General features: G+C 37.1%; 1 protein-coding gene across 3 annotated transcripts in view; it reads right to left on the bottom strand.

Moving 5' to 3' along the window:
* Nucleotides 1–22552, bottom strand: part of FCHO2 (FCH and mu domain containing endocytic adaptor 2) — an 82055-nt gene extending 59503 nt beyond the window's left edge. For all 3 annotated transcript variants that reach the window (XM_062513590.1, XM_062513591.1, XM_062513592.1), the window contains exons 1-6: nucleotides 22437–22552; nucleotides 13610–13701; nucleotides 7773–7847; nucleotides 6330–6471; nucleotides 6086–6238; nucleotides 1444–1548 (exon numbers count right to left, since the gene is read on the bottom strand). In XM_062513590.1, coding sequence (XP_062369574.1) covers nucleotides 1444–1548; nucleotides 6086–6238; nucleotides 6330–6471; nucleotides 7773–7847; nucleotides 13610–13701; nucleotides 22437–22463 — 594 coding nt within the window. In that variant the 5' untranslated portion in view covers nucleotides 22464–22552. The remainder of the gene's footprint in view (nucleotides 1–1443; nucleotides 1549–6085; nucleotides 6239–6329; nucleotides 6472–7772; nucleotides 7848–13609; nucleotides 13702–22436) is intronic.
* Nucleotides 22553–25965: the final 3413 nt, after the last annotated feature.

Here is a 25965-nt window from a genome sequence, read left to right as displayed (position 1 = left end):
TTTTATCCAGGCTGTCAGCTGACAGCCATTTTAAAATCACTTCCAAAGTTTTCAATGGCCCCTTCCTGGCCAAAAATCACAACTAAAAATGTTCTCACCCTCCCCAACAGTCAGCCATAACAGTCTTGAAATCTTTGTTTACTTCTGCTCTTTCCTAGTTCTCTTTCTATTTCTGTAACTGCTCTTTCAAGTGTGTCCAAACTTTGGTGCACCATTTAATTCTGTCTCCAAATTGCACAGGATAATGTGAAGATCCCCATCTCTCACCTCCAGCTACTCTGATTCACAAAATAAATCCATAAATACAAAGCATATGTCTCTAGCTTCTTAGACCCTCAATCTTCTGCCATGCTTATGTACCTCTGTAGTCATCACTCAGGGAGATTAAAATTATTTTCTTTTTCTTCAGCAGCCTTCCTCTTATCTTACAGAAGATGCAGTCATCCTCTGTAGCCCATCCTATGATTTTATGTCTTTTACCAGACATTGAAAACAGATTTGAGCTAAACCAACTGATTTTGCACCATAAGACATGAATATGCTCACACCCTCTCCGGTTTAATTTTCAGAACTGATCAGTCTAATTTCAAGTGAAATATATGCTGAATTAAGATAACACAGGGTGTGCTTCACATAAAAGTGGGCTTCCATATAGTCATGGATGTTATTTTTCCTATCACATCACGTTTAAAGCAGCCAATGTGCAACCAAACTGTGGATGCAGCTACACCATTATATTTAAAATAAATTCCACACATACATCTTTAACTGTCAGAATGACAATTTTCATTTCCAATGTGGACAGATGTGGAAAGTTTACAAGTGTGCATCATAATATTAAGTGAAAATTTAAATTTTAAATAAAAGGATAGCTACAGTTCAGGATCTAAGGCTAACCACATTAGCCAAACGTGGTTTCAAATGTATCAAGAAATGGCATATGCATTGATACAGAGAACCTGAAATCTTCCAGAATACAGTCTTTTAAAAAACCCTGGAAACTTAAAATAGCTGTAAAGGCTTTTCATAGCTTCAGGTAAAGCCTGGGTAGGCACTTTAACATCCAGCAACTCAAGTTAAAAGTTTTCATGGAATAATAATGAAAAACCACAATGGAACCCAATATTAAATTCCTATGAATGAGTTCAAGATGCCCAGCAATTCAGAGGATTTTTCACATAAACACAATGCTCATACAGTATTTCCAGAAGTTCATTTAACTTTCTTCAAAAAATTGCTTCAAAATGTCTTCCAGAGTGTCAGTACACCACTGTGTCATTCAGGGACAGTGCTATCACAATATACATAGTCAATGTTTACCTTTTAAACAAATCAATTTCCAAAGGGACTAGTTTATTGAAATATTTAATTTCAGAAGGCTCCAGAAATTAAACAGAATACATTAATCGACTTCAAAACTAACTCATTTAATGCAACACATACCTGTGCTGTTTCCGTCATTTTCAGTTCAAAATCAGATTTAAATGCAGCATACTTCTCCACATACAGTTTATAGGTATCTGTTGCTTTTTTAGATTTAACTGCTGCCTACAGATCAATACAAAAATGTGTCAAATGTCACATATACAGGTTTTTAAAGTAACCACTAACGAAAACCTAAGATGAACTCTTAAAATTATCCAAGGGTATACCAAAAGGGTATACCATAATAAAATATCAACACCAAATATCTGAGATAAGAGCAATTAGATTTTACTATACATAAACCACATGTAAGTGTAACAAATTTACTCAAATCCTTTTCTCTTATAAGCAATGAAAATTTTATTAAAATATTTATAATAAAACTTATTTTGAAATCAGATTTTTATTGCTGAAGATAACTCATTAGCTTCTGTCAAATATGAGCAACAAATTCATATTTGCAACAGCAAAAAAGTAAAAAAGAACAATTAGAATAAAGAGCAGTTATAAGTGCAATTATGAAAGAACCAGTGGTAAAAAACCCACGACAGTGAAGTTGTCTTAGAACTGAAGAAAGAAACTCAATAGTATGGGAGTTACATCAATGGATTAGTTGATATTTCAAAGTGAAGCTAGTGCAGGACATAGTGAAGGTCAGATTTAGGCAGGTCAGTGTTACTAACAGCCCTTTGAAGATTTACACTTCTCATTATATGTTGCTAATAAACCAAAATCTTTCTGAAAGTTAAGTAAAACATAAAACAAAACACAGGAAAATCTCAGTACTACATGGCAAAAAAATTGAAAAAACAAAACTGAATGAAGTGACTGTAGTAGAGAAAAAGTTATTTTCAAAGTTTATAGCATGATGCATAAGATTAAGTCATTCAAACCTTTGATAATCTATTTCCAAGTTAAATGCCAATGAAAATCATCTTGAACACTATTTTCTTTTGTGGCTTCTTTATTCAACATGCTTACTATCTCTCAGAAATTTCCCATGACTTGTAACACAAAAGTATTCCTGAATTGTTAATGACATCAGTAAAGAAGATTATATATTTTCTATTTGTTCAAATGAATTCATTAATTTCAAATGACTTAATAGAAAGATGCCCCCTGGTGAGAGAGATATTCTGCAATTTCCAAAAGAAAAATAACAGATAATCATAAGTAACAGTATACCATCCGCACTTCAAAGGAATAGGAACCAAGAACTAGTTGCTTGTCCAGTTACAAAGAAACCCCAAGCCGATCTTAGTCACAGTCCTCTAAACTCAGCATAACAGAACATGGCAATACTTAATGTAAGAAGAATATGGATTATTCAGAAAAGTTGTATCAAACCTATCAGCTTATTGTCCTGAATTTTACTTCATTATTCTCACTCTTACACATTTACACAGGAGAATCACTGAGAAGCACACAGTCCTATCAAGTTTCTCAGCTGCCATTTACTATGCTGAAAATACAACATGCTCCATGAAATCTTGCTTTTAAAATTAAGACTACTTTGAAGTTGATCCCAAATTTAATCCCAGAAAAGGAAGGAAATGTCAAACCAAAAGATGTAAAAATGGGGTTTTTTTGGCAAAGCATTTTTAATTGAACCCCATGTTCAAGGGAGTTTGACAAAACAAAAACATTCTCCATCTTCCATGATGTTTAATGATGAGCAGAATGCCAGTATTACATATTGAAGAGCAATTACCAAACTAAGTACTCAGCAGGACAGAAAAAATTATAAAACACATTGACACTGCATGATTAACTAGTAATCTCTTCTGAAAATAGGATGTGACTATTCTCAGCAATTGCTAGAATTGTATTTACCATATTTACAATATGTGACCAGATTTAGAGTATGTGAAAGAATAATGGTCAGTCAACTATTTTTTGTTAAGTCACTATAAATAGAGAAGTTTACTGTGGGAGTCCAGGGAGTTCCCTTGGCTTCCCTGGATGCCTCGAGACCCTCCAGGCAGGGGGCTTAGAGGGCTTGGTATAGTGCCCAAGACCCCTGGGGAGTGTATTTTAGTCCCTGGAAAAAACTACCACCATTGCAGGAAGAATTACAAGTCACAAAAATTAAGTAGAGTATAAATTAGATTGTTAGAAGGTAGAAAAGTGAGTTTTTAGAAATGTTTATAGTAGGGGGTTTAAAGCTAAGATGGAGGATTTTGGGCATGGTATGCCATTTCTTCTTCATGTCATCCATCTTCTGAGTCAGGCTGGCATCACTGGATTGGTTTGGGACAAAGTTGGACAGTGTAAAAAAGGTGTCATGTACTGGAAAGTAATTGTAAATATTAGGTACGTAATTTATAGTATAAAAAGATAAGTCCTGCCCAAGGGCAGAGTGTGCCTTGGATCAACATGCTACACAGACCTCTTGTTAGTTAGAGAAAGAATTTCATAGATAAGAAAGAATAAACAGCCTTGGAAACCTCAGAAAACAGCTTCTTGACTCTCCTTTGGTGCTCGAGCTGGGAAAACTTGAACTCTAAATCACCTAAATGTCCTGTTGTGGGTGATCTCAAGTTCAGGAGACCCCACAGACAGTGACAGTTTACATGTCAGAGAAAACCAGGAAATTATTACCGAATTTAGTATTAATTTTCAGCTGCAATGAGATTTGCAAGGTCTCAAATACCTCCTTAGATTCCTCAATAAGGTATCTTTCCAAACATTTGGCTTTTGATTAACTCTTCGTACACTGGTGCAGATCCCTTGTTTTCTGAGACAGCAGTTAATCTGTGATTTTGCCAGTAAATTGTTTTAATGCTGCACTGAAAGTAGTACAACTATTTTCTACCAAAGGAAAAATTAATTAATACAATCTTTGGTCATTCTGTTTACAAAATTGCAAGTATAAATTTGAATAGAGGCATGACTGAAGAGATGTGACAGTGTCAGTTACCTGCTCCCACTGGAAACATATTTTAAGTATTTGCAGTACATTCATTATGACATAATTGTGTCTAAGGAAGATGCATAGAATGGTAAAAAAATTACCCTCCTCCTATAGTGCTTCCTCTTTTCCCCTTCTCATGTAGACATTTATCATGCTGAACATTTTCTTGTTTCCAAATGAACAAGGATAATGCTACATCTTAGAAAGCCTTCCCTCAAGTCAACTTTTCCTACTGAAACTCTACTTACAAGAATTCAGAAAAATTATACTTTGAATACACTGCCAGGAAAGTATCTGCCAACACACATCTGATTAATGTCTAGAATCCAGCATGAACTGTCATTTGAGACAGAAGGTGGGAGGGAAAGAGCTAGTTTTAAACCAACATAACATAATTGAAACATACTCAACAGAATCACTTTTGTCATGAGCGAAAAGACAATGCTATCTTCTCCATCAAGATAGCAAGTCTGAAAGCAAAAAGATCATTCTAACAAAAACAAAGTCCTACACAGACCAGTTAACTGAAATGGAAATAGCCAGAGGGATCAAGATTTAATAAGAGAAGTTATAATTAGAGACAAATAAAGGTGACCTCTTTGCTCTACTAGTTAAGATTCCTGAAAACAGGAAAAATATACTTTTTCCCCAGCAGGTCATGGAAGGGGATCATTTCCCTCTACTCAGCACTGGTGAGGCCCCACCTGGAGTGGTGTCTAGTTCTGGATTTTTCATTACAAGTGAGACATGGACATACTGGAGAGAGTCCAGTAAGGGGCATGAAGATGACTAAGGGACTGAAGCATCTCTCCAGTAAGATAAAACTGAGATGGCTGGAACTGTTCAGCCTGAGGCAGGGAGAATCTTACCAATAGATATAAATACCTGAAGGGAAAGTACACAGAAGACAAAGTCAGGCTCTTTTCAGTGGTGCCCAGTGCTGGTACAAGAGACAATGGGCAATAACAGAAAACACAAAAGGTTCCCTCCCTCTGAACATCAGGAAACACCTTTCTCCTGCGAAGTGAGTGAGCCCTGGCACAGGCTGTCCAGACAGACTGTGGAATCTCCATCCTTGAAGATACTAAAAAGCTGTCTAGACAAGGTCTTGAGTAACCAGCTTGAGATGGCCCTGCCTGAGCTTGTGGAATAGACAGGATAACCTTCAGAGGTCCCTGTCAACCCCAGACACTGAGTGATTCTGTGAATGGATGAATGCCTCCACCATAACCCAAGGACAGAACTGAGTACACCTCAAGTGTACTTGAGTCTCTGGTCCATGAGATTGGAACCTTTTAAAACAGCACTGAAAGTGCCGATCATATTTTTTTTCTTTATTGAACAGACTTCAAACACTCATGTACTCAGCTCCTCGATTTCATTGCAGGGATAACGCAGTTACTCCTGAGTTCAGTAACAATGGCACTGAGTATTCACATAAGGAAATATATTCAAAAATGTAAGAGACACTAAAACAATTGAGCACAATTTCTGTTAAAGCCACTACACAAAACTATCACTTGATGCAAGTATTTACTAGGTGAAGAATAAGAACTGCAGTACAGTGAGAACAAACAAGGAAGTAAGTGTAAATAAAACATATCTAGGTATTCACGATACCATGCATACTGCAAAACAGTCACAACTTTTAACTGTTTAAGCCTTTCTGAACATTTCACTTACTAACACAGGGTGAATATGTAAGACAAATAATAACACAATTTAAGTAAGATATGACAGAACTACCTTTTCAATTTCTCTCTGTGTTGCTCCTTCCTTTTTCAAGCGTTCTTGTTCCACACACTTTGCATTGTAGTTCTCTTTTGATTTCTGCAAGGCCTGAGTGATACTTTGAATATTTTGCACTGCTTCCAAAGTTCCTGAAACATCTTCTTTAGTCTGCCAAATATCACATGGTTGTCAAAACCAAACCATTATAATTTTAGTGTTAACAAGTCATTGGACATACATAAGAAAAAGAATTAATAACCTTCTTATATGCTTTGATCTGTTCATCTCCATACTTGTGAACTTCTTTTATTAGCTCTTGTAATCTCCGCACAAGATCCAAGTGACAACTTGCTAGCTTTTCTGTTGAAGTTTTGAAAACATCCCAAACTGGCGCAAATGTCCTGGATTGAGGAAAATAATGATAATCTGCTTATTTTTCTTTCAGTTAGCAATTTTTTTAGTAGTGCTAAAGAATAATCAGTAAGTTTACAGTTCACTTCTCCTCCAAAAATTGAAACCAATAGAAGACCCAACAACTGCCATAAATTTATATTAAATATGCTCCCTATGTACGTGGCATCCTATCTACTATTTTTCCATGTTTTATCTTTTACTTGTATTGATTCTAATAAGTAAAACACAGCAAATTTCATTTAATACTATGATAAGCACACAATAATGCCAAGTGTCAAGATGGTGCAAGAACAGCTTAAAATAATTTAACATGTAGTACTACTATGTATATACTTAAACAATGTGAACAAATCAGGAATTTCTTGGTTAGTTACATTTCTAGTTGTCTTACATCACTGCAGCCACAAGATGGAGGAAAAAATAATGGTGAAGATCTGCCACTGAAAGGGATCTACTGATTAACAAAGATGAACAAAGAGGTGGGATCATTTCTCAAATTCAGATTTCTGTGCTGAATGGACTTTCTCCAGCTATTCCAAAGACATACTTCTGCCTTGTTATTCTGGTTAACACTGCTAAAAACCAATACTAACCATAGGCTTTAAAGTTCTTATGTTCAAAGTTTCTGTATCTGCTTGTTAGTTTAAATAGCAGCAAAACTATTATCAAATTATCTGCTGATGAAAGCTTCCCTAATTTCTAGATTACATTACTATAAATAAAAAAATAACTATTTTTTCTCAGAGGCCTGAGTTTTCATTGGCCTAATCTTTCTGAAGAAAAACATCTATTAATCATTCTAGCTTTTAAAAACATACCCTGTGTACAAAATTTCTATTGAACTACGGAATACATCTATGGAAAAGTCTCATGCTGAACATCTTTGAGAACAAATAACACTCAAAAAACCAGAAATAATAGAAATAAATAAATAAATGCAATGCCATATTTGCAGGTGTATGTTCTCTCTTTAAAATACTTTCCATAGGCTCTAGAGGAAATAATGGAAATCACCATGTCTGAAAATAACTCAGCTTTAAACACAGAGGAAAAGAAAGTTTATCTGTGTTTGGGCTTTGGTCTTTTCATTCAGTTTCAAAGAACTGCACTGTCTTTCTCTTTGTCATAGCTGTATGAATTTTTGCATGGTTACGAAAGACCTAACAAACATTTTTAAAGGTGGAAAAGTTATACTAATTTTCAACATCATCAATAAAATATTCAGAATCAAACTTGATTCTTACCATACATGCAGTCACTTATTTCTTTCTTATGTACACTTACTTACCCAAGTTGTGTGTAATTGCTTGCTGATTTGGCTAGTTTTGTCATCGACCTTGAATATGTCTCCTCTATTGTAGCCCTACCAAAGAAAGCCATCAAATGCATAATTAAAACTTTGAAGGTATGAAGACTGAATATATATTCTAAATGTACAAAACAGAAGACTTTTACTTGAGACAAAAAATATTCCATTTAAACGATCTCTCAAAAGATATACAAAAAAAATCACATAAGTGTATGTAAAGAAATAATATATGAATCCTGTGACAAAACATTGCAGGGAACAGAACAAGTAAAACCCAGGAACTCAAAGCTTGAAAAGGACAATTCTTTCTTCTTTATGTGCTGTCCTCAACTGCCATTAACACTCCTTAGACAGAATAAACCATCATAAAAATCATCTATGAAGCCCTGTCTAAGCAGGAGAGTGTTACACAGTAACAAAACAAAATTCAATTATTATCAAAATGTTACTATAAACAAATGGTATTTATTGAGCAATCACATTAAACAAAATGAGGTCTTGTTTAGTCTGCTTGTTGGGGGTAGGCTGCTTTTTCCTTGAAGTTCTTCACATTGTGATATTTGAGTTTAAAAACTACAGAAAGTGTTCTTATATTTTCCATCACCCAAACACAGAATTTCACTTAATCTTTTAGAGATGCAAAACCCAAGGGTTGGCACAGATTTTCTCCTTAGAGCCTCTGCAGAATCAATTGCCATAGAATCACCTATTACAGCAGTGACTCCCTGCAAGTCCTTCCCTATCAATCTTCCTCAACCTCCTATTACTGAATATACACAGAATTTTAAATTTTCACCCTAAACCAATAGTCGTTATGCAGTGCCAACTTAGATTTAGAAGCATCCTAGATTTGAGTAAATACTGTAATTGTCTTTTCTTGAAAAGCTTAGAGCAATTTCTTTCCTGCTTTATCTTTACACAGGTCATGAGAGAAGAAAAAAAGGCAGATGAAGAATTCATCCCCAAGTTTTACCATAAATATAACCTGGGACAGAAGTTTTTATTTTTTTCTGTACAGCAACAGTTTACAAGCAAAAAGAATTATCCTGTGAAAATATGGAAGAAAAAAGTCTGGGTATTCACCTGAAACATAAGAGTATGTGTTAAAACCTACTGAACTTCCAAAATAACTACCCAGTTAATTAGTTGGAAATCTGTCTGGAGAAAGAGATTAAACTGCAAAATGCAACAAATAAATTTCTTTTTGAAAATCATCTACTGCAGTTATCCACTATAAAAGAAAGTCAATTAACTTTATCCTCATTCCACATATAATCATATCTTAGATGATAAGAAAAAGTTAAACTTTCCAAGGCTTGGAAATCTTGCACACTACTCAATGGCAAGCACATATGCACCAAGCATAGACAATAATTTTTTTTCTTAGTAACCATGATGAACAATATATTTTGACCAATCATCTGTATCTTCTACAAAAGTTTTACAGATTTTATAACTCAGTGCTTTACTTTTCCTCTTTAGAAACAAGAATTTTGACCAAAATCCACATCCCTTTTCTTTGAACCAGTTTGCAGCATACTTCCCTGAATGATCTCCACAAAACTGGAGTCCTGCAATTCACCACAGAGTATTAACATACATGAGTTAAAAACACTAAGAATTGAAAGATGGCCAGTTAGTGCATTCATCCTATCAACTGACCTTGCAGAGCACTCTGCTTTACAAGTAACAAACAGACTATGATTTTCTTAGTAAATTAATTTTTACCCATTTGAACATGTGTCTTTGCCTGGGATCTGCTAAACATTTAAATGTCAGGTAGAAACATATGCATTGCTAGTTTCATCTGATCTAGAAGATTTTTTTCTATGATGCTTACAGGCAACTGTAGAAAGATTTCTAGAGAAAAAAACCCCATATTTCTGTACTTATTTCTTTCCTAGAAAAGTAGAGTAAGTTTTTAGATATAAAAAGTTTAGATTTTAAATCTAAATCTGCAGGCAGTTCAACCTTCTTATTCTGACTTGCTTAAAAACCAAAAATTTCTACATACTTTATCAATGAAGCATGGCCTTTATTCAAGGATAGGTTGGATGGGGCATTGAGCAATCTGGTCTAGTGAAAGATTCCATGACCACAACGGGGGAATTGGAACTTGAACTTTAAGAACCCTTCTAATGCATACCATTCTTTGACTTGATGATTTTAAGAACTGGTGCCTAATCTTTCAGCAGATAGATAACCTGTCCCATTCAAGATTTACCAACATTAAGCAGACTGCCAAAAAACTCACTCCTTCAGATGACAAACTTCTGAACCACAGATCTAACTGGCTCGCAGTTCTTCTAGTACATGACCAATAACAACTACTCAAGAACAAAACCCAAAGAGTGAAAATTGTATTGGTATTGACTCACTGAACACAGACGAGGAAAACTTCTACTCCTAGGATATCAAGGAGGAACAGCAAATACAGCATAGAAATATTATTACAAATTAATACGTTTCAAACACTTGTTTTTCTCAGAGAAAAAAACTTTACAATCTCAGAATGCTCTTACAGAAATTTTGAAATATTTTTTAAAAATAAATGCTTCAGATAACAATTATTTGGAAAGCTATTCCATATCTTACACATTTTTTCATTAACATTTTTAGGGCTGGAGAAAATGAAACAATGCTCTTCCTCAGTTAGGCTACACACAACTAAAACACTATTCTGAACAGCACAAGTAACAGAGATGGACTTCACATAGAAAGCTGTCTTTTGTGCCCAAAGCAGTCTGGTCATCCAAACACACTGACCCACCTCTCCTTTCCATGCAAAATCACTTCATAAAAAGTATATTTTCTGGCTAGTCTGGAGACTCCAGCAAGCCCAGCTGACCAGATTACTGCTCTACCGAGAAAGGGTAAGCATTCCAACTTATTAAAAACACTACCACCAACTCAGCTCTACCTCTACCTATTCAAGAGTTTTCAGTTGTCACTCTCTTATGTATCCACTTCTGACAAAAAAAAAAAAAGACAGAAGAAGGCAAATGTGTAAAAAAGAATGGAAGAACAGATTCATAATTCAAATGTATGTAAATTTAGTTTTCATAGGGAAGAGTTCAGAAAATCAGGTACACAAAAGTGAAGGCATAAAAACACTAGATGCAGATGGCTCCTAATACATGCTGCTCATCCATATTTCCATCAGAAAACAGTACTGTAAAACAATATTCAGACTGTAATATGCAGAAGAAGCAGGAGAACAGATAACTGTGCAACATCTCTTAACTTCTCTGCAGTTAAATAATGTGCAAAATAGATCACGGACAAGACAACTGAACCATTGTAAAATCCTGCAAAATACTGCCCAGTCCAAATTCTTTTTGAGACCAAGAATTTGGCCCCTGTGAAAAAAATGTGTTTTACTGAACCATTTTTATTTCCCAGGAAGGTGAATGACATCCCACAGTAACTTCACAAAAGCAGCAAAGGGCTTCACTGCACGCATATGGACTCTCAAAGATTTTTATAAAAGTAAGGACATGAAATATTTGAAGTCTATTTCTTTGAACCTAAACTATATGCCACAAACTACTACTAGCTTAGGCTGTGATTGGTCATTCATCCCTTCCTTGAAAAGAAGTATCAATTTGTTACTCAAATGCTTTTTGTTAATTTCAGGCCAGCTTACCAAGAGGCAGCAGAAAAACAGGGCTGAGGAATACACAAGGGAGGTTTAATATCCTGATGGAAGAAAGTCACTGGGAAGGACTGAATTTGGTGCAGCTGGTCTGCATCATTGACATGGGCAACTTACTCTTAAGGAACAATACTGCAGCTTTGTAAAGTAAATAGCAATATTTTATTATTGCAATAATTATGGCAGATTATACTCAGTTTCTATCTCAATGAGTTAATGAGAACTGAATTTTTTCATAGATGTTACAAAAAATGCTGTAAGATGGCTGCATATTTCTCTTTGGCACATCCTGATCCATGCACAAGAACACACATTTCTTGAACTTTCATTGAGGATAAAATATCCATGGGGATCCTCATGTACTCCTCCACAGTCATTAATCTTTAAATGTTATTTAAAACACTAGAAATAATTAGCAGAAACTTGAGCTGAAACATTTTAACATGCAGAAAAAGGTCCAAAGATTTTCTTTATTGACTGCAAAGACACATAATTTAACAGTTATTTTAAAATAATTATTTAATTTAAAATTATTTAAATTAAAAATTTAATTTGCAGAAGCTATAGACAGAAAAAAAAGCAACAGAATGACATGTTCTTTTTACTAGGGATTTTGTGTAGAAAGAACTGTCAAGTTTTGCTTATGTCAGTACAGCAAAGCAAAGAAACCAAGTCAGATGGAGCAGCAAGTGGTTTTTTACCCATTTACTTAGGACCAATATGGAGCACGCCCAAAGAATACAACATAAAGGAGACAAGAAGCAGAGAGAGTGAGATGGTTTCTTATCTAAATATGGAGGCAAATCTAAACACAAAGGATGTAAAACAAATAAATTTAAATGTGTCCAAGTAAGGTACAGGTTAGGTTCATGATGTGCTGGTATAAAAAGTAGATGATTCCAAAAATTAAAGAAGCTTTCAAAGGAAAGATTCAGGAACTCACACAGATAACAAAAGTCAAATATTAAAAGTACACATTTGTGAAGCATTAAGTATTTATACTAAATGTGAACAGTGTTCTGTTTGATCTGCTAGATTCAACTCAGGATTTTGATCCAACTCAGGATTTCACTAGAACCCCTTGTGGCTTCATAATGCATACTCTGAAACTGGGGACATGCAAAACAGAATACTCCTTGTGTTGTACCGTCTTTTCAAATGGAGACGTCACATTTGGACTCTAGAACTCACCCATTTCTACTTAGTGAAAAGTTTTTTGTTATTTTTCTCCAATTCTATTTGAATTTATGCTAATGTTAGTGCAATGGAGTATCTGTCAGATTTGTGGTGGTTATATTTTGTGGAAATTTGAAAGTACAGTTTAAACTGAGATCTATTTGCGGCCAAAACTTAAATTTTGAAGAATTCCAGTATTTTCTACAGCTTCTACTGCAAGAAGCCAGCACTGAGACAGGTCCTCAATCAGTACCTTGCAACTATTTTCCATTTGTTATCTAGTGTTAGTAACTGAGGAAAGATGAAATTCCTAAGTAGGCATACAGGTAATTTTGTTCAGAAAGGAAATCCATGTGTTCAATGGAACAGCAGCAGTCTTCTTTTGCAAAGAAGTAAATGCAGCCCTAGGTCACCTGTTTTGGAAGCTGTCACATTTCCAGATTCCAGTCCTCTTCCTTCCAACCAATACAGAAGGACCTGTGTTATTTTCTGCATGTTATTTTCTTGTCCCTATATATGATTCTAAAAAACTTAGTGTCTCAGTTTCTGAAAGTAAATTTTTTCAAAAGTTTACACTAGCAGTTGCTAATAACCTAACACCAAATCTACAGTAAAAACTCTGTAAGACTGATAATTTTTGCAACTTTAAATTATCATTTTTCTTCTAACCAAAATAAAAAATTTGGATTAATTTAAAAAGACTGCTGGATACCTAATATGACACTTCTATATTTTTACTCTTATCTTTTAAATGAAACCTGAAAAATTAGGAGCTTGTTATTAACTGATGCTTAAGAGTTCCTATTCAGTTCTAATTGAATGGAATAAGTATAGATATTCCTGTAGAATATGAGAGGTATATTAAAATAATAATTGAGTCTTGATAATTGAATTTTGTTTACATATTTTGCACGTTACTGTTAAATGCAATAAAAAACAATAAAACCCACCAATACTATAGTAAAAATACAGGATGAATACTTACCTTTCTCTAATAAAATCTGCTAAGTCCTTTGTTGACAAATGTCCGTGTTTCATATTGTGATAGAGGACATCAAAGCCATTGTTCCTTTCTCCCTAGAGATAAACAGAAGGTAGAGCTATGAAACACAGCATACTGAGCCCATGCATTTCAATATCTGCTTTTCATTTTAATCACTTCATCAGGAAGTTAATTATTTCTAATGCTTCTGCTTTTCAGCAATTCCTGTCAGTTCCCATGAATCCAATAGAAACTAAAATCACCTCAGCTGCTACCACTACCTTTCTATTATATATTTCTAGCCTATAGTCAAAGACATTTCTGTTGTAGGTTTCTAGGTTTCTTGTATTTTTTCACTTCCCATTATATTAAACACATACTAAATACTGTACTCTATCCCCTCATATCATTCATTATTATACATGAACTAAAATTCAGTTACAATTACTTGATATCCTCCTTCCCCAACCCTTCACACTTCATTTCTCTTCCCCTGCTTTTTGTAAAACTGGTTAACAAAATAATCACAAATCTTTTCCTTCTCACTAGTAGCTTCTCTTTGTCTATTCTCAAGTTTAGCTTTAAGATGTTTTCCAGTGAGTAAAGAACAACTCACTGTCAAAACTGAGACACTGCTGTAAGCACCGACTAATAAACTCAACCAGCTTATGACCTCTGGCAGCAAAAAGCAACTACAGAAATTAAAGGAAGGCAAGGCACAACATATTAGCACTGCTACTATTAAAGTTTTTCTGTCAGACTAACCATTCACCTTCTCCCTCACAAAAGCTTCAGATCCATATTGCTACTTCTATATAAGGTGCAAAATACAGCCTCAGGAAAACTGCATGCATGTTCAGAGTGGAAGGGAGAGAACAACAGGATAGGATAGCATAGAATGGAATAGACTATTTTAGCTAGAAGAGATCTCCAGCAATCATTTAGCCCAATTGATTGAACACTTGGGGATGACCAAAAGTTAAATCATGGTGTTAATGGCATTGTCCAAATGTCCCTTAAATACTTTGGGCACTCATCATCATCTCTAGGAAGCCCATTCCAGTGTTTGACCACACTTCCAGAATAAAGAAATGCTTCCCAGCATCCAATCTGAACCTTCCCTGGCACAATTTTTAACCATTCCTACATGTCCTATCCTTAGCTCCCAGGGAGAGAAGATGGGTATCTCCCTCCCCACTTTCCCTGCTCAGGAAGCTGTAGAGAGCAGTGAGGTCACCCCTAAGTCTCCTTTTGTCCAAGCTAGACATGCCCAAGGTCCTTAGTTGCTCCTCACAAGACATATCTTCCAGCACTCTCACCAGCCTTGTTATCCTCCTCTGGATCCATTTGATCAGTTTCACTTAAAATTCTGGACTTTTAACAAAGGCAGCTCTATACTGCCAGTGAGAAAAGCCTGAGAATTTGGTCTTATACACTTCCAAACATTTATGCCTGTTCAGTTCTGCAAAAATTTGTTTGTGCAGCCATAAAGCAAACTTTACCAGGAAAATTACAGAGCTGAAAAATAAAGCTGGCAAATAAAAGCAAGAATCACTGATCCAGATCACTGCAAGGACACAAACAAGCTGCATTGCTGAGCAGAAGGGGGGGCTAGGAGAGAAGGCATGCAGGGATCTGCCATCTTAAATAAGAAGAAGCAGTCATGGGTGGATGGAAAAACTTCAGAGCAGCCACGGTATTAAGTCCACTTCCACTAAGTTTCAAATTGCCTTCAAAGACACCACACAGAGACATAAATTTATAAATAGTAGATAGCTGAAGGCAATTTTATACAGATTACTAGCCAGGATTATTTGCTTTACTTCTTCCAAGCATTGGGAAAAACAAAACCAAAGGAAAAAAAACACCTATAAAATCTTAGTTTCCATGGTTGCAGTAAGTTGTAACCTGAAAAACTGCACCAAAATTCAGATTAGTGTGGTACAACTGCAATTACAGTCTGTAAAAAGTGCAAGCAAAACTAAACAGAACACATGAAAATACAGCAAATTCTAAAAGGACTCTCCCCAGAACAAGGCTTTCACAAAACTTGAAAAGTAAAAGGAAGATAAGAACACCAATTAGTAGAAAATGCAACTTTATTTAAATGTTGTCCTACTCAAGTACCAGTCTAAATAGTTTATTTCCCCTTTCCTCCCTATCTAAACATTTTCCTTTGTAGTTTAAAGCCCACAATAACTTTGAATACTGGTGCACTAACTTATTAACTTTATGTAGTTACTAAATATAAACCCTGAATGCCACTGCATTATAATTAAGACTTCACCAGTATTTCCAATTAGAATACAGAATATAATTCTTATTTAACTTTTCCAAAGTTGTTACTGTACTCAAATTTTTAGTTAAATATTTACAAACAAGTGTTAGGCATTTCTTCCTGAAAAACTAATAATATTCTCCTTTGTGAAATGTTCTTTGCTTTACAGTTTTTCAGCTAAAACATGTTATCAAAATGTGCTGAACATAGGCTGCTTCTAAACTTTTCATAATGGAAGCTTTTAAAGGGGCCTTTTCTGCATTTGAGTTCCATAAATTTCCTGCTTATTTAGAACTGCAGGAAGGGTAGCACAGCCATGACCCAGCCTCTGGCTGCAGCCCTCCTGATAAAACATCAGAAATGTAACTGTGCAAATCTTTTGAGAATGGAATGATCCTGAACAACCAACTGCCATCGTTATCTTGTTCTCTAACTGTAACTGAAGGTTACTGCAAAGGAAATAATTTTTTCCACTTAAATTAGGTTTTCTAATCAGTCCTATTCTTTTTCGTGACTTCACAATGAATAGTAGAAAGCATGATAGAGCAACAGAACAGATACTTTCCTCTATTGAGTCCCCTGAAAGCCTCATTTCTTATACACTATCAATAGTTATCAGAGGTTAAGAACCTACATGGAAAATACATTTAAGTTTAAACAAAGCAGCAAGTCAAAAGTAGGCCCACAGATTTGAGGGCCTATGTGGTTTAAGTCTGATCCAACTAAAAGACACGTCTTCACTTGTACACATAATGTGAAGTATAACCTATATTACCTATATCAGGCTCTACCTAAAAGCACAAACATTCACACTTCAAAACTCTTCCAACGATCAACAGTTCTGACAACTAACCTGATGACAATTCTGCTCACACTTGGAGACGTGTGTGTACCTACACCAAATTAAGTATGGTGCATAGAGAGATGTTTTTCTGCTTCAGAAAAAGCTATTCAGCCCTTCCACAACTTCTCAGTTTAGCAGTTACATTCATGAAGAGCAGCAATCAAAGTTAAGGCTCTGTATTTAGCATAACAAGACAGACATATGTGGTGGCTAGGTGGAAAACTTGCCCAATTTACAAAAACCAAGTATTTATTCTCTTACATGCACATATGCCATCAAAACTGTTTGTGTTTTGGTTGTTTTTTTCTCGACATTTCTCTTTCCCACACATATTGTGTAGAATTCTGTACATGGAAATTGTGTGTCTTAGATACTTTTTCTTCACTGTGTTTTTTTACTTGCTCCTTCCTCATGGCAGCAGCATTGTCTGTGAACAACGGAAGACCAATATTGGCCTATTTAAAAATTAATGTAGCCTATAGGAGAGGGAACTGATTAAACCTTTCACTCCCATTCAAAAGTGATTACCATATGCTGGTATAACAGACAGTGAAGTCAGATGCAGATTCATCTTCTACAAGTTGCATAGTGGAGAAAGACAATCTTCTATTGTCATATATAACACCAGGCTCTAGGTAACAGACTTCCAAATCAGTTTGAAAGACCATTCTGAATGTCATATTGTAGCTAAACCACGATCTGTTGAGGGTGACCCTGCCATTATTCAATAGAAAACAAATGTAAAACTGAGTATGAGAATGCAAAATGTAAATGGTCCTCTCCCCATATAGGCACCATTTAATTCCTCTGAAATCCATTAGCAGTTTTCTTCTTACTCAGAGCTAACAAAACTCTCTTCAGAAGATGGTGTTTGTTCTGAGATCTCCTATTCTATACTACTGTAAGAAATCTCTTCTGTATCTAGAGCATAGATGTCCCCTGACAGCAAGCCATTAGAGAAAGCAAGACTTCAAACACAAGTAAACACTTAAATAAGCCTACAATAAAGCATTACTGACCAACACTGTAGACAAAACAAATTAAGTCATGGAAAGCAAGAGCAACCAGTCTTCCATTTCCCTTCATCAAGAACTAGTTGCAAAGATTCCCTCATGGAAATGAAAGTAGCCTTGTCAGCAAATGTGTAGTCAGAAATCAGCATTTCCATGACTTGTGCATAACAGGAAACAGATTACAGGAACTCTGTGATATTGAACTACTTAAAATATTTCAAGTTTTTAAGAATAAGTTTGTTTGTCACAATTAAAAGAATTCTGAATTTAAAACCTGCATTTAGTAAAATAGCCAGAATTTCCTAGGCAATCTGCAACAGCATTTTTTTTTCTATATTTCCAATCAAATTGTTTGAGTGCAAGCTCTGTCTTCTTTGGATTAAAACTGTTCAACATTAACACCTATTAGTGTAAAAAGGTATACTTTGTTACACTTCTTTTTATTTACCCAGTACAAATAAATGGTTATATTATGGTGATTCTGACTTGTCAGCTACTAAATTCAGAAATACATAAACTCATTTTAGATGCTCTGACAAACACTGTTGTCATGTTTAAACTGTTAATATTTGTTGCAGTTTCAAAAAAAAATGTCTTTCATGTTTTCTACCTAGAAAATAATTTAATTTAATGGATCCTGAATACATAAAAATATTTGTGTGATTAATATTATGGTGTTACATTTTTGAAAATTATCTATCCATAAGTTTCAGTTTCTGAGTGTCTGAAAGAGATGTAGAAAACTGAGACCATTGAAATGTGAAAGACAAGTAGTCACCCGATGCTTACACAGGTAATGCATCTTCTTCACTTCTGAAAGTTTTGAGAAGATTGCACACAAAAAAAACCCCATCAACTTCAATTTCCACCTTTCCATCCCAACACATCAAATAAAGATCAGCTCCAGAGAAGTTCCAGGTTTATGAGGAAAGACAGATATTTCCCACCATATATAGGTAACTAAAAATATTTTTTAAATGAACAGATGAGAGGCTGTCAGCTGCATGCCCAGCAAAAGAGCAGTGCTGCATAAAAATATGAATGTAACTCCAGATGTCAGCATGGCAAGTTTCCGTGCCACTCATACACTCACAAGTTCGTATGACAACACACCCCAGCCTTAAGAGAGCAAGCTTCTTCACAAAACTACAATTATTAAACCAGGATAGTGCCAACCTTTATGCCCTACAAAAGTATCTGGAAAAAAAAATAAACTTGAACACAGCCATTCTCAAAAGCTACAAGTAAAGCAATCAATTAAAAAAAATTAAATTGTCAACGCCAACTTATATGTATGTTTTTTATATGCTGGAAAAGTAACAGAGTTTCAAGCACAGAATTACACAGAAACCAGCTTCAGGTATTCATAGAATTCCAAATAGTTTAATGAAATTAATTTTAAACAACTTATAAACAGTCACTGACTGGTTTGGAAGGGTCTTGTTTTTCTTGATTTGTCAAGTTATTCTTTTAAACTGTGTCATAAGAATCACCTGCATTGGTCAGTTTAAATACAGTATCAAAGTCTAAGCAATGTTTTCTGTTAAGAAAACAGTGAGTCAATGATAAAGAATACTTTCTATACTCATAAAAGTAACAGTGTGCTTAAAGTGACAAAATGTAGCTGTGCTTAATAGAAATAGTTTATGATCGTGTTACCTTTAAATTAACGCATTGTTTTGATGTAGCACATACACAGCAGCAAGCATACAGTGTTTTATGACAATTCTTGTTAGGAGTTGGGAATGTTTGGACATGTGACTTGAATGCCTAAAACTCAGTCATAAGAATGAAAGCCACCTGTAGCCTGTACTACTAGTTCATAATTTTGATACCCCAAAATATCCTTCTGGCTTGGAAAATTGCTCTAGAACACCATGCTGCATTACCAGACCCTTATTTTTCAAGTGATAGTAAATTTTTAAAGTTACAGTAGAGATCTCTGCATTTCAGCTTTACACATCCTGAAGTCTTATTTATTTCTCATTGGCCTCTTACAGAACACTGGAGAGACAGCAGGCTCATCCAATTTTCTTACATCCTCTAACAGCAATGAAACCAAAATGTGCAATTATTTAAACACTTCCTAAAGCAGTGGAAGAAGAAAGCCTCAGGATAATTCTCAAAAAAGAAGGTAAGATTTGTTTTGTTTATATGAGCACATTTAGGAAGACAGAAGCGTAAATAGTGTGTAAGAATTGATACACTCATACACATCACTCCCCTTTTCTGGAGAAATCAGTAAAGTCCCTTAGTCCCTTTTCCTATTACTTACGGCAAGTTGTTCTCTTTTCCTATTAATTACAGTAAATTACTAAATCAAGGGAGAGCATTATACAGCTTAAGATCCAGACTTCCATTTTCAATGCCAATTTCAGCCACAAGTTTATTACAACAGCTATGTCAAATAATTAAATATTAACTAGGTTTGGGATACATTTTCAAATCAGTGCCTTAAAAAGCATAACTATCCTATTCCATATTTCCAAAAATATTTTTTCTGGGGTAGAAAGACAAGGAAGAAATACAAGACAATCCTTCTCAAGTTTTACATATGTTCACCTTCTATATAAGTTCACCTTCCTTTCTCCTTACAAATTACACTTCATTATTTTTAATCATTACAAATTCAGTGGATTTTCAAGTATCTTCTAATTCCCATCTTAACTTTCTCACCACAATTCAGAGCCTTCATGGATTGTTTCCCAAGTCTTCTAAGCAGTAGCAATTATGAACAATAACCTATTCTGAAATGTTAGTGCAAATGAAGATGACTAATGATTCAAAATGCACAAGCCTATGATTTATGCTTGGTTCTGAGAATATAGAGAAACTCAATACTTTCAGATTTTACAAATTCATCATTAGAGTTAATCTTGAAAAATATTCACCCACAGCAGTAAAGAAGGAGCATTATCTCTTCCTTTTAAATTTACTTCTATACAAAATAAATCCCTGTCTATAGTATTACAAAAGTTTCTTGGTGAAATTTTGCAAGTTAAGATCCTGTCTAATGTTTCTGTCATCACCGGAAGACAAATACAAGAACAAATTCTACCTTGTGTCATTTCTGGACGTCTTTCTGTACTAACAGAAGGAATCATCCATGTCTTGGCACTCACTGATAAGCCACACTAGGGGTTTTTGCTGACAAAGCTATAGGCAGAGACTCTATAAAGCAGAAAAAGAGAATGGGAATTTGAGGTAGATATCTACTACCTTGTATTTGGTGGAAGCATTTGTGAAGACACAGACATGGAAACAGAATGTACAGGAATGGCCCACAGCCTTCACCAATTTAACTGACTTACTAACAAAACAAACCACAACTGATCAGATAGTTAAATGAACATACCACAGTGCATAACAAAGCTTAATAGAAAAGCACAATTTCCGTTGTGATAGCTGAATAAACAACTTCTCTTTTGCTTTACTCTAAGGAGAAGGTAGAAGTTTTCCAATGAAAATGCATTTTTTATATTAATTTCAAACTCATTTTTATGAAAGATAAAATTCTTCCGTGTTTAATACTGATCTCCCACACTGAGGCTACAAATTTAGCAGATGTGTAAGCCAAGAGAGCAAATCTGCAAATCTGACAAGAGAGTATCATTAGATCATTAAATTACGTCATTAAAATTTAGTAGCATGTTGAAAGCAAAGGAGTCAAAACTAAACACAAGACTGCAAACAAAACAGAAACTTGAGCTATACTTTACACTCAAGAATAGTGCAATTGTGAAATTAGTGTTTTTCCTAAACTTTTAGTGCTGTTACAACTGAAAAAGCAGGTGTCTAAAAGATATTTTGTCTCTTTTTCACTTTAGGCTCAAGCAACAACGATTTTTGTTTCCCACTTCTTGGTAGAGAGGCACTGGGGAAAAAATTAAAGAAGTAGCAACTTTATAAACAGTCCGGTGACTAGGAAAACACTTATTTTAATGTTTCAAAACAGCAAAGCTCACAATGAAAACTAAGTTGCATTTCACAGGAAACTCAACCCAAATCCGTAATTTAACGTTTTATCCATATATATCTGCCGACTTAGACATACAGGTATCTGCGCGGAGATGACTATACGACGACATGTCCAAAGCAGGCTGGAAAGCCTGTTGTTTCCCTAAGCCGGCTGCTGCTCGGGTGCACCTCCTCACGGGCACACGGAGACGAGGTACCGGTACAAAAGCGCGGAGCGCCGAGGCGCCGCTCTGCCTTTGAGTGACACAAATGTGAAGCTGCTACAACCCGTGCTGTTCTCCCGCACAGCAGCCCAAGGGGCCCGCAGCCACCGCGCTGACGGCGAGCGTCGGACCCCTGTGCACAGAGTGGCGTCCGCGCATCCCACGGCCCAGCGCCTCACGGCAACCCCCCGACCCATCCCATCCTAACCCACCCCACTCCACAGCACCCCATCCCTCTTCCCGCCGTCCGTCCGCAGCGGAGCCCGAGCACGGCGGCGCGGGCAGGGCCGGCGGTCCCCTTGCCCTGCCGCGGACTGCAGGTACCCCGCTCGCCGCGGCCCAGCCCCGCCGCGGCGAGCGCGACGGGCACGAATCCGCCGCCACAAGGCCCCGGCCCAGTCCCGGGGTGGCGTAAGAGCCGAGGCTGCTCTCGCAGCGGGGACCGCGGCTGCCCCGCGCCGCGCCCTGCCGTTCCGCCCGCGGCGCGGCGTCACCGGCCCGCGGCGCCGCCTACCCAGAAGTTTTCCACGAAGAACGCCATCCTTCCTCCGCAGCCCCGGCCACCGGCGAGCCCGGCCGCGGCCGCCGCAGCCGCCGAGACGCGACGGAGGAAACGGGCGCCGCCGCCGCGTTCCGCCCTTCCCGTGACGGAGCAACAGCCGCCGCCGCTCCCGCCCCCGCCCGGCCCCGCGCCTGCGCTCCGCCGACGCCGCTGCTGCGCAGGCCCGGCAGCGCAGGGGCGGCGGGCGCCCTCTGGCGGGGACGGCGGGAGCCGCGGGTCCGCAGCGAGGCGGGCGCGGGGCAGGAGGCGGGAGCGGAGCGCTCGGGTGAAACCTCTGAGAGCGCCGGGGAGCGGCCACGCTCAGCGCCACCGCGCACGGAAGAGACAGGATTCCCGCTGTTTGAAGGTTCTTCATCCGGAGGGTGGCTGAGCACTTGAAGAGCCCAGGGAAGTCGTTAGAGCACCAAGCCTGACGGAGTTCAGTGAGCGTTCGGAGGACGCTCTCGGTGACATGATGCAATTCTTGGGGATGTCCTTTACGAGGCTTAGAGTTGGAGTCGATGATCCTTGTGTCCCTTCCAACTCAGAATATTCTGTGATTCTGTGAAGTGGCTTCACAGCAAAGTCTCATTCCAGCTGAGTAGGGCAAGGTCTTTGAAAGCAGGTGATGATGACTAGTCCTGCAGGTAATTTTGCTGATAAAGCACAGTCTGCCCTCCTAACAGCATTGTCTCAAAGGATTTTACAGTTTCCGGCAGCATGCTCCTAATAAATATGCACTTGTCTAAAACCAAAGTGTCTGGATAAACTGATTCATTCAGGCGTTCACCTTCAATGACGATTCAGTCTGTAGACCTTTCATTGGCTCTATACAGAGTATTAGCCAGCAGGGGTGATGCCAATTATTGGTCAAGAACAGAGCACCACTCAGGTGTATCCAGTCTGTAGTTTTTGTGACAGAGTCAGCACCACTGGACTCTTTCTGGGACTTCAGAGAGTTCCTGTTCTACCATAATAGGGTGATGCCTTGCCCAAGAGAGCAGTCAGGTTTTCATTATCAACTAAAAATAGAGGGCCAGGCCTAAGCAGCAATGTGATGGGCTGCAGCTTATTGCCCCATGCAAACATGTGGTAAGCACTTTATTCCAATTTTACCTGTGGTTTTATCCAAACCAGAAAACGTAAGAAGCTGACATTCTTAGCTGGGTATTCAAGGAGCTCCCTTCCTCCTTATGGAAACCCTATTAGTTCTGTTGTGAAAAGCTTCACCTTCTTTCACTTTGACACTAATGGTTTTCATACTTTGTTCTGTATATTATTAGGTAAGGCATAGAGCAGAACATTCAAGTCACCCCTCAGAACCTGATGAGTTCACCAACTTGTATCAAATGTATGCTGAGTAAAAGACTTCCATGAAAGAAAACGGTTAAGAAAAATGTGGTTCAGAATTTCACAAAGCTACAGAATTTAATCTAACTTTACTAGAGATATTTTCATGGAAGATGAGCGGTATAATTCTGAAATGGCATTACAATTATTGGCAAATGGCTTTAGTCCATCACTTCTGTCGATCCACAGTGAGTTTAGAAGTTCCTTTCTTTCTGGCAAGGTTCTCCTAAAGTTCCAGTGTATGCCAAGCTTGATAACATGTCAATGCAGAGAAAACTGTATTTCTTTCACACTACAAATTTCTTTAAAAGTCCCAAGACCACTAGATCTGGATCTCTCTCTTTTGATAGGAGAAGCATGTGTACTGTTATTTTAAACAGTGTTAACATACTATAGTGTTGTGGATAGGTAAAACTTTATAAAATGAAGTCCTTGTGAAATCATAGCTCACTCCTGTTACTTTAGTTAAGTAGAAAAGGGTGCTGGGTGCAACTCAGCTGAATTAGAGGTAGAAAAAAGTTATGTGACCATCGCATGTTCACATTGTGGTGTATGGTGGTTTGTTGGATGACGTTGGCTGTATTTTAAAAACATGTAACTGATAAAAGGCAAACTTCTTAAAAAGGCCTGGTTTTTGCAATAGAGGAGTTCTCTTTTGCATCTGTCTGGGGACTCTGCATCGCTTCATAATACTATAGCACTACATTTGAAGAAAACTTCTTTAGTCCTCTTTTTACTTAATATAAGTAAGCAGTCTGCATTATGATCTGATATGAAAAAAAAAGATGTTATTATTATACATTCTGCAGCATGCCTTGCAATGTGTAAGGATGTACACGAGGACAAACAATAGATAAATGCCACATAAGCAAAGCTTTCTATTCCAAGCAGATAGAAATACACCTTTCACAGAGACAGATACTGTGTGTGATGGAAAAAGTCTCAGGTTCACTTCTACCTTTCACAGAAAAGTTCCTATCTTTCATATTTTCAAAGCTATACAGTTCTCCCTTATGTGCTGCTATACCAAATGTGAAGCAACTGCTGCAGTTCTTCAGCAATCTACCATGACAGAAATATCAAAGCCATCCTCAGGTTTTCAACAGCTTTCCATGTAGATTTGAGTGAAATGTACAATCTTAATGTTAAGGCATGCTCCAACTTAAGTATAGTTATATAGAAAAACACTTTAATATGGATCATGATCAGTATCGAGATTTACATTTTGAGATTTTTCTACATAGAGAAATCCATAATGGACTACTAAATGCAGAGACAATGTCCTGTATTCTGGAAGTCCCTGATTTGCATGTTAGTGACATTTTCTAGAATACTTTGCAATAATGTAATTTATAGTTCTTTAATCTTGTCTTCTTCCCTAGGTGTTGGTTGTCAAGGACAGGACACTAGGCTAGGTAGACTGTTTGTCCCAGTGCAGTCTTGTTCTCCTCCTGTAATGGAGACAGAGAGAAAGGGATATTATTTTGAAAGCCATAAATACACAGTGAGTCCTGTATAATAAAACAGGAATTCCTTGCATATTTTCAGTGGTGTTCATAGAGTATTGAAATAGGTTTCTGGATTGCTGATTTTTTAACAGTTTAAAAAAGCACTTCCTCTCATCATCTACATGAGTGTAAGGTTAAAGAACCATCACAAGAAACCTCACTGGAAGGGTGTGAAGAACAAAAGAGACATCTTAGCTATACTAGTTCACTGGTTATATTTTATGTCTTGGTTTTAAAGAATTTAGGAAGAAACACTCTGAAATGAGTTGCTTCCCCTTATAGGCTTAACCAACTCTTTTCCACCAATAAGGAACAAATACCATTAGATGTAAATGAAAAAAATAAGAATTACTAACAATTGCAACAGCAACAGGCAAAGAATAACAGAAAACAACTACTAGATACAATATTGCTACATCTCACAGTGTGCCACCCCACCAAGATGCTTCCCCTAGAAGAGCGGGTCTCATGGCTGAGGGAAAAAGAGTGACAGTCCTCCCTCTGCTCACGGCTCTGCTCATCTGCCTGATGACTGGAACTCCAGCTGGCATTCTTGGATGACAGGGCTGGAACTCGTGGAGGGACTTCGCTTTTCTCTCGTCGGAGATGGCAGGGCAGGCAAGGCAGGGCAGCTGGGCTGGGGT

This window comes from Cinclus cinclus, chromosome Z (genome assembly GCF_963662255.1).
Source record: "Cinclus cinclus chromosome Z, bCinCin1.1, whole genome shotgun sequence".
Lineage (NCBI taxonomy): Eukaryota > Metazoa > Chordata > Aves > Passeriformes > Cinclidae > Cinclus > Cinclus cinclus.
Note: the sequence above shows the minus strand (reverse complement) of the source record. Positions and strands in the feature narration are given on the sequence as shown.